Below are 10,000 nucleotides of genomic sequence, written 5' to 3'. Positions count from 1 at the left end.
AGGGGGATTATCTCAGATGTTAGAGCGCTGGCTCAGCGTGAGAGAGGTTCTCCACTGACTGTCATATTTCATCCTGCAGAACTCAGACTGTCTCTGTTGTCTTAGAGATGATCTGAAGAACATATTGAAGACACAAACATTCACTTGGTTCAAAAGATGAACTGAAGAGAGTTTGGAGGTCGCTCTGTGTGCAACTGGCCACTAAACGAGTCCTAACGAAGTCCTAACATGAAGTCCTACCCCCAGTTCCGAACAGGGGGCAAAAGAGCCAATCAGGAATCACCGCCTCGGCGCTCTGCTGTTTGATTGGTTGTGACGTAGGTTATGCAAATCCCTCCATGACGGGTAGAGTTTCGCCTCGGGACGAGATTGTGTTGTCATCATCATCACCGTTGATTCACCTGGATGTTAATATCAGCCGCTGGACAAAGGTTTTGTGTCTCCATCTATATTATTATCACTCGGGATAAAAGTACGTTTCAATCAATGACTGAATGTAAAAAATGCTAACTTATATCTTCGTCCCTTCATAACGCTCGTTAGTGGTGTATGAACATCATAAAGTAGTTATTGCGGTAAAAATTATCCAAGAAAAGTATAATCGGAAGATATTAATGTTTAAATGTGGGACATTGATTCTGTGATCTCTTCATTTAGTAGACGGAGAAACGAGGCTAAATGTGTGAAGTTTGAGCTAACTGTTGTCGAAGAAGCGCAAATTTGAATGAACGAAAAAGCCTCTAAAATGGTTTATTTTAGTTTTATATTAACAGTTATATATTAATATATTACTACATTCACGGTTACTCCGAAATTTGGTGTTTACTCCGCATCAGTTTAGTATTAAACTGAAAGGTTTTTACAGTCGTGGGGTGAGGTGAGGTCAGCCGTTTGTTTGTTTGGCTGAATTAAAACTCATTTCTGATTTTTTTTTTTTTTAAATAACTATTTTGCGGAGGTCAACCTAAACTATGTTTTGTTTTATTGTTGCACGAGCTTTGGTCCGAGGTGATTTACTGTAGAAGGCGCGTACATCAGCGTGACGTGACGTCAAGACGTGGACCACCTTACGTTACGTGACCTATGGACAATTACTGATCAATGTCAGCAGCTGACTGTATTGTGTCCTGTTACAGAGGACTGTTCTTTTCTTTTACACAACTCTGAAGTAAAACAAGTTGTGTTGCCTGATTTGAGCAGTTGTCGATGAAGTAATTTCACTTGTTGTTACACAATTACACTTTAGTCATGTTTCACATGTTTTGGCCGAGTGGTTAAGGCGATGGACTGCTCATCCATTGTTCTCTGCACACGAGGGTTTGAATCCCATCCTCGTCGACTGTTTTATAGACAGACTGTTTATTATAAACAGTTTATAGACACACTGATGTCCTGAGTGTCTCCTGCCTCTCCAGTGTGGAGCAGCTATACAGGACCATCCAGCGGACCCAGCTGGAGGCCTGGCTGACCCAGGACCAGCATCAGGACCAGGACCAGCATCAGGACCAGGACCAGGACCAGGTGGAGACCAGTTGGATGCTGAAGGAGGAGCTGCAGAGAATCCGAGACAAACTGCAGAGATCTCAGAGCAGGAACCGACTGATCCAGCATAACCTGGTCAGAACCAGCTGCTCATTCTCAACTGAGCTTCTCATGTTTTTAAGACGTTTTCAAATGAAAAAGATTTTCATCAAAACATATTCAGTTTTACTGTCCATTGTGAACAGTGTGATGTGGTGTGTGTGTCCTGCAGGAGGCGCAGGTGGAGCAGCAGCACCTGCAGCTGCAGGAGAGAGACACGCTGCTGCAGCAGGTCACACCTCCTCTTCATCATCTGACCTCTGACCTCTGACCTCTGACTCATCATCACTGTTTCCTGTGCAGCTGCGTTCTCACAGCGACGTTCAGCAGACGAGTCTCCAACAACTCAACGGGAAACTACGGCAGCTCAGCAGGGACATTTCTGATGGAGACGGACTGGAGACGAACTGTGGACACGTGAGACATCAGAGACACACACAGACACTCACAGACACTCACACAGACAGACACACACAAACACACACACACTGTCTGCAGGATGAACACACCGTGGAGGAGCTGAGGGCCGAGTTGTCTAAAGCTCAGAGACACACACTCAGGCTGAGACAGAAGCTGGACCGGACCAGAACCAGGACTGGGATCAGGGCTGCAGATGGAGGACGATGGTGGTTAGTTCCTCCTGGACTCAGTGTGAGACACACACACACACACACATCAGTTGTTTTCCATTGTAGATGTTAAAATGTCCAGATGCATGATGGGAGTAAACCTGTGTGTGTGTCAGGCTGCCAGTCTGGGCTCTCAGGGGACGCAGGACTCTGGAGTGGGGCTGCAGTACCTCAGTTCTCCAGACAGGGGGCAGCAGCAGGACCGACCGCCTGCAGGAGGAGCTTACTGGGTCTACATGCCCCGGAAACACAGCCACGCAGGTACGCACACACACACACACACACACACACACACACACACACACACACACACACACACACACACACACAGAGAGAAACACAGCAGCTGTCAGAGGGACTCAGACTGATGAGGACTGTCTCCTGCAGGGTGGAGGGACAGCGGAGGAGACCTCGATGCTGACTGGAGCTCCAGAGGAGAGACTCCTCCTCCTCCTTCTCCTCCTCCTCCTCCTCCCCCCCTCCTGGTTGGACCCACCTGGCTGCTCTGTGGTTCACCTGCAGCCGTCACTCACAGTCCTCCAGCAGGAGGCGCTGCACTGCGCTGCAATATCCCGGAGCACAGAGACCAGGTCCGTCTGTAGCCCCACCCACATGTGTTCTGCTCAGCCCACATGTGTTCAACCAGTCAGCTGATGTGATGCCTGATCCTCCACCAATCAATGTGATCTATAACATGTTTGTGTGTGTGTGTCAGCAGGAAGGCAGATGTGAGTGTGTGTGTGTGTGTGAGTGTGTGCACAAAGAAGCAGAGAGACTGAAGGAAGAGAAGAAGAAACTCCGACTAAAAACTAAACAGCTGCGACACACACTCAGGCAACACAGGTAACACACACACACACACACACACACACACACACTCAGACAACACAGGTAACACACACACACACACACACACACACACACACACACACACACACACACACACACACACACACACACACACACACACACACACACACACACACACACACACACACACACACACACACACACACACACACACACACACACACACACACACACACACACACACACACACACACACACACACACACACACACACACACACACACACACACACACACACACACACACACACACACACACACACACACACACACACACACACACACACACACACACACACACACACACACACACACACACACACACACTCAGACACACACAGGTACACACACACACACACACACACACACACACACACACACACACACACACACACACACACACTCAGGCACACACACACACACACACACACACACACACACACACACACACACACACACACACACACACACACACACACACACACACACACACACACACACACACACACACACACACACACACACACACACACACACACACACACACACACACACACACACACTCAGACAACACAGGTAACACACACACACACACACACACACACACACACACACACACACACACACACACACACACACACACACACACACACACACACACACACACACACACACACACACACACACTCAGGTAACACACACACACACACACTCAACACACACACACACACACACACACACACACACACACACACACACACACACACACACACACACACACACACACACACACACACACACACACACACACACACACACACTCAGGTACACACACACACACACACACACACAGACAACACAGGTAACACACACACACACACACACACACACACACACACACACACACACACACACACACACACACACACACACACACACACACACACACACACACACACACACAACACACACACACACACACACACACACACACACACACACACACACACACTCAGAACACACACACACACACACACACACACACACACACACACACACACACACACACACACACACACACACACACACACACACACACACACACACACACACACACACACACACACACACACACACACACACACACACACACACACACACACACACACACACACACACACACACACACACACACACACACACACACACACACACACACACACACACACACACACACACACACACACACACACACACACAGGTAACACACACACACACACACACACACACACACAACACAGACAACACACACACACACACACACACACTCAGGCAACACAGGTAACACACACACACACACACACACACACACACACACACACACACACACTCAGGCACACACACACACACACACACACACACACACACACACACACACACACACACACACACACACACACACACTCAGACAACACAGGTAACACACACACACACACACACACACAAACACACACACACACACACACACACATTCAGACAACACAGGTAACACACACACAGTAGGAGGTCAGTGGTCAGTGTTTCCCTTCAATACTTCCTTAAAACCATGTAAACACACCTGTGGATCAACACTCAGTGTGTATTAATCTGTGTGCAGGACTGTGATGCAGGTGTGTGACCAGGTAGAGTGTGTAGAGAAAACTCTGCTGAGGAGACGAGACGAGCTGCGACAGGCTGACAGACTTCTGATGGAGGTTCAGAGATGTATACACACCAGCAGAGAGAAGGTACACACACACACACACACACACACACACACACACACACACACACACACACACACACACACACACACACACACACACACACACTGCTCCATGCGTGTGGTGTGTTTCAGGTCAGTGAATCTCAGCAGGAGACAAAGAACGGCGCCACCTGTCTGCTGGAGGTCATGCAGCAAGTCAGGTAAACACAGCCTCTGACATCAGCATCAACTCATCATCATCATCATCATCATCATGGTAGATGTGATCTGCAGGGAGGTGGAGGAGGAGGTGAAGAAGCTGAGGAGGAGGAGGCAGGACGAGGAGCAGAGTCTCGGGGAGGTGGAAGAGGTGCTGAGGAGCAGACAGCAGGAGCTCCAACAACTCAGCACCGAAATACACAACGCTACAGAGAGGTACACACACAGAACCTTCACAATAAAAGAGGGCTTCCAGCTCCTTCACAATAAAAGAGGGCTTCCAGCTCCTTCACAATCAGTGGCGTGCGTCAGTGTTTGGAAATGTACTGGCACATTTTTCATCTTTGTGTGTGTGTGTGTGTGTGTGTGTGTGTGTGTGTGTGTGTGTGTGTGTGTGTGTGTGTGTGTGTGTGTGTGTGTGTGTGTGTGTGTGTGTGTGTGTGTAGACTCTGTGAGGTGCTGTCTGACTGTCAGGAGGTTCACAGACATCTGGACTCTCTCAGCTGTGAGGTAACGTCACAACTTCACGTCATGATGTAGCGTTATGCTAATTTACTTTGTGAGGATTAAACTTTCACTCGTTATTAGAAGCGGCTCCAGTCCAATATTAAGTCAACATCAATATGAAATCAGTCAATCATAATCTGAAGTAATGAATTCTGGTGAACTCAAATTCTTTGATCTATTCAGACAGAAAACGGTGACACAGGTGGGTCTAATTAAAAAGATTTATTATATAACTTCTCACAAGAAATGATTAAATGACAGATGTGTTTATATGAATGAGAACACAGAATTACTCCTGATTACTGACAGTGAAGTGAAAGAGGGATTATTACCGGCTAAAAGAGACGGAACTGAATAAATTAAATTTAAACCTGATGCTAAATTAGAATTTGCCACCGTGAATAAATGAGCCACGTTACTGTGAGATGGAAGATCACGGTCTGAAAAGAGATCCAGATGAGTCTTAGATGTCCGGTGATGGAGGTCGACCAACGGGGTTTCCTCCCGTTCTCAACTTCCCTCGGTCCGGTTTTGGCTGGTGAACGCTGGTCTCGTGGTCCCGTTGGGTCACCTGAGGACCGGCCCGGTCTGGAGCCTTCACAAGACTACTGGCAGGGCAGCTCGTCCACAAGGGTTGAATTCAGTACTTGATCAGAGGAGTTGCGGTAAATATAAAAATGACTGAATCAAAACTTAATGAAACTTAAAATAACGAATCTTTACCGAATCTGAAGCGAATCATTGATGGAAAGTGAATCTGATTCTCAGTTTGGGGTCTCTCTTTTAACTCAGGATGGATCAGAGGAGGAGGAGGGGTCAGGAGGAGGGGTCTGGAGGAGGGGTCTGGAGGAGGTGTTGCGAGGGACCGCATTTAACACGATTTGATTCAAACTATGTATAAAATAAGTCCCTCATTTCATTTCACCAACGTATTATGAGATATATTATTATCACAGATCACATTTTAAATGATGAGGTCATCCTGAGGCAGAGATCTGGGGTTGAACCATGGTCACCTCTAAAATTTTAGTAACATAACTTTTGATAAACATCACTGTTAGTATAATAATATAACATCAGACAGGATATTAGTTTATGAAATTATGAATCCAAGTTCATAATTTGTTCTTATAGCCTGAGTTTTTGGCAAATCTGACCAAAAGGGGGCGACGTGGTCCTTCTGGGGTCATCTGGTCTGGGAGGGTTTGTGACAACAAGGGATTAAGGAAGTATCTTTCAGGTTATGGTCTTCTAAGTGAGTTTTTATAGCCCCAACAAGGTGTGGACATCGTCCGTTGAGACAGGAAGCGTTTGTCTGTATGAGGTGAAAGGGTGATGAACAGGACCAGAGGAGTTTACCCAGAGTTCACTTCTTCTGTGGGGGTGGGGGTGGAAATCACAGAGATGAGGGCAGAGGAGGTGTTTTATAAAGGCATGAGCTCGCTACGATGATGATGATGATGAAGTGAAGGAGGTGAAGGCCGATGACAGGTGGAGCAGTGTTTGGTGGAGGAGGCAGACCCTTCTGACCAGGAGGAGGCGCTGTCTGACAGACTGTTGGGTGAACTGAAGAAGAAGAGGAGACTGAAGGGTTGATGAAGATGAGCTATCTGACAACAGAGTAGAGACAGCTGTTTGTGTGTGTGTCCTCCTGCAGGAGCGGAGGAGGAGGGAGGAGCATCAAGCAGCTGTGAACAGGGTGGAGGAGGTCAGACAGGAGGAGCAGCAACTGCACAGCACGGTGCAGGTGAGGAAGAGGAGACACGTGAACGCTCCACCTGAGCAGGTGCTCCTGCTGTGGGCGTGGCTTGCGTCTCCTTCAGGCAGAGAAATCAGCTCAGAAGTCCCCTGAGTCTCAGTCTGCTGTGAGCAGCTCCTGTCTGCAGTGCATCATGGGTAATCAGACAAAACAGCACTGATCACTGTGTGTGTGTGTGTGTGTGTGTTTTTGTTTGTGTGTGTGTGTGTGTGTGTGTGTGTGTGTGTGTGTGTGTGTGTGTGTGTGTGTGTGTGTGTGTGTGTGTGTGTGTGTGTGTGTGTGTGTGTGTGTGTTTTTGTGTGTGCGTGTGTGTGCAGGGCCTGTTGCTGCAGCAGGAGGTGCTGTTGAGTGACAGGAGGTCGGCGGTCTCTGGTGTGAGAGAGGAGGAGCTGAAAGTCGTCTCTCTGCAGGGTGAAGTCAGCGCTCTCAGAGCAGGTAGCTCCTCTGAGTGTCTTTATTTTGTAGTTTTAAACAGTTTGTCTGCGTAGCTCCACTCTGACTGTTTGTGTGCTGCTGAGACTTTTATAGCTTTTATTTTGAAAACTGCTGAAACTGTCCGTGAAGCTGATCAGAGCTGCAGACTGTTGGGAGCTTCGTCACTACCGGAGACTCCTGATCAAAACTCTCAGTTTTCACTTGGACTTTTAATCAAAGCATGATTCATGATGAGTTATTTAATGGAAACGTCTGATCGACACGTGTGTTTGTGTCCAGAGCTGAAAGTCGTCCTCCAGGAGCTGCTGGCGGAGCAGCAGGCGCTGGACGGGGTGAAAATTAAACACACCCAAACTCTCCACCAGCTCCACGAGAAGAGGGACGAGATGGAGAAGACGAGGGAGGAGCTGTCTGTACTGCAGCAGGAGGCGGAGTCCCACAGAAGAGAGGCGGAGTCCCACAGAAGAGAGGCGGAGTCGTGTCTCAGAGACTCTGAGCAGCAGAGAGATGAACTGCAGGTCGGTCAAACTCTTCAAACTCATGAAGGTTCCAGAAAAAAAAGTTCAGCAAAATGAAACATTCTCTGGTGCAGGAGGAGCTAAGCAGGAGCAGGGAGGAGAGGAGCAGCCTGCAGGAGCAGTGTAAACAGCTGGAGGCCCGACGGAGGCACGCAGACCGGTACACAACACACACACACACACACACACACACACACACACACACATTATGAGTGTGTGTCTCCAACAAGCACACTGTGTCCTACATATGAAGGTGTGTGTGTGTGTGTGTGTGTGTGTGTGTGTGTGTGTGTGTGTGTTCCAGGTGTCTGTCTGTGGTTCAGGTGGAGCTCGCTAAACAGAAGGAAGAGCAAAGCCACGCCCACCTCCTGAACCAGGAAGTTGTCAAAGACACGGCAGCCTGTCAGCAGCAGCTCAACGGTATGACATCACTGAGTATTAAATACATATAAATAATAACATTCAGTCACATATTCTGAACACCAAAATCATTTTTCCATTTCCATTTTTATTTTTTGTTTTTATTTTTTACTTTTCTTATTTGTTATTCTACTGTCCTATTATTTCCACATTTCCACCTCTGTAATAAATAATGAGCACTTTTCTACATTCTTTGTAAATTTATATCTTATTCAATAAAGTTATAAAATAACAAATTAATACAGATAATAATATAATATTGTAACATACAATGAAATGACTATTAAATACATATATATTATATTCTTAGGTCATAGTATATATATATATATATACAGTGTATATATATATATGTATATAGTATATACTGTGTATATATAGATATATATATCTATATATACAGTATATATGTGTATATATATATACAGTATATATGTGTGTGTGTGTGTGTGTGTGTATATATATATATACACAGACTGCAGTGTGACCATGATGCTGTTTGTTCCAGAGAGCTCGGAGCTGCTGTCTGTGCTCAGCGAGCAGGTGGAGGTGAGGAAGAAGCAGCTGCAGTGTCTGGACCAGGTAACCATGGAAACAATCAATACTCTTCATGACATGCGTGATAGATGTGCTTTTTGTGACCGGTGTTCATCTGCAGGAGCTGAATGAGTCGAGTCAGCAGCAGCAGCAGAGAGCAGAACGACTGAAGGAGCTGGACACACACATTCAACACAAACAGGTGCAACACACACACACACACACACACACACATTCAACACAAACAGGTGCAACACACACACACACACACACACACACACATTCAACACAAACAGGTGCAACACACACACACACACACACACACATTCAACACAAACAGGTGCAACACACACACACACACACACACACATTCAACACAAACAGGTGCAACACACACACACACACACACACACATTCAACACAAACAGGTGCAACACACACACACACACACACACACATTCAACACAAACAGGTGCAACACACACACACACACACACATTCAACACAAACAGGTGCAACACACACACACACACACACACATTCAACACAAACAGGTGCAACACACACACACACACACACATTCAACACAAACAGGTGCAACACACACACACACACACACACATTCAACACAAACAGGTGCAACACACACACACACACACACATTCAACACAAACAGGTGCAACACACACACACACACACACATTCAACACAAACAGGTGCAACACACACACACACACACATTCAACACAAACAGGTGCAACACACACACACACACACACACA

General features: G+C 46.8%; 1 protein-coding gene across 11 annotated transcripts in view; it reads left to right on the top strand.

The window, feature by feature from the left end:
• The window catches only part of cntrl (centriolin), a 17,151-nt gene that overhangs the window by 4,503 nt on the left and 2,648 nt on the right, over positions 1-10,000 (top strand). For 6 of the 11 annotated variants that reach the window (XM_069723886.1, XM_069723885.1, XM_069723889.1 and 3 more), the window contains 17 exons: positions 1,416-1,617; positions 1,754-1,813; positions 1,885-2,232; positions 2,327-2,471; positions 2,598-2,800; positions 2,929-3,053; positions 4,737-4,866; positions 4,977-5,044; positions 5,118-5,258; positions 5,489-5,552; positions 7,207-7,296; positions 7,626-7,743; positions 8,023-8,261; positions 8,336-8,421; positions 8,566-8,681; positions 9,190-9,263; positions 9,340-9,420. In XM_069723886.1, the coding sequence (XP_069579987.1) occupies positions 1,416-1,617; positions 1,754-1,813; positions 1,885-2,232; positions 2,327-2,471; positions 2,598-2,800; positions 2,929-3,053; positions 4,737-4,866; positions 4,977-5,044; positions 5,118-5,258; positions 5,489-5,552; positions 7,207-7,296; positions 7,626-7,743; positions 8,023-8,261; positions 8,336-8,421; positions 8,566-8,681; positions 9,190-9,263; positions 9,340-9,420 (2,290 nt within the window). The remainder of the gene's footprint in view (positions 1-1,415; positions 1,618-1,753; positions 1,814-1,884; positions 2,233-2,326; positions 2,472-2,597; positions 2,801-2,928; positions 3,054-4,736; positions 4,867-4,976; positions 5,045-5,117; positions 5,259-5,488; positions 5,553-7,206; positions 7,297-7,625; positions 7,744-8,022; positions 8,262-8,335; positions 8,422-8,565; positions 8,682-9,189; positions 9,264-9,339; positions 9,421-10,000) is intronic. The other 5 variants (XM_069723890.1, XM_069723893.1, XM_069723888.1 and 2 more) reach the window with 5 other exon arrangements.

This window comes from Brachyistius frenatus, unplaced genomic scaffold (genome assembly GCF_029030835.1).
Source record: "Brachyistius frenatus isolate BFR_SWC_R1_liver_20210118 unplaced genomic scaffold, ASM2903083v1 Contig_349, whole genome shotgun sequence".
In the NCBI taxonomy this organism is placed as follows: Eukaryota; Metazoa; Chordata; class Actinopteri; family Embiotocidae; genus Brachyistius; species Brachyistius frenatus.
Note: the sequence above shows the minus strand (reverse complement) of the source record. Positions and strands in the feature narration are given on the sequence as shown.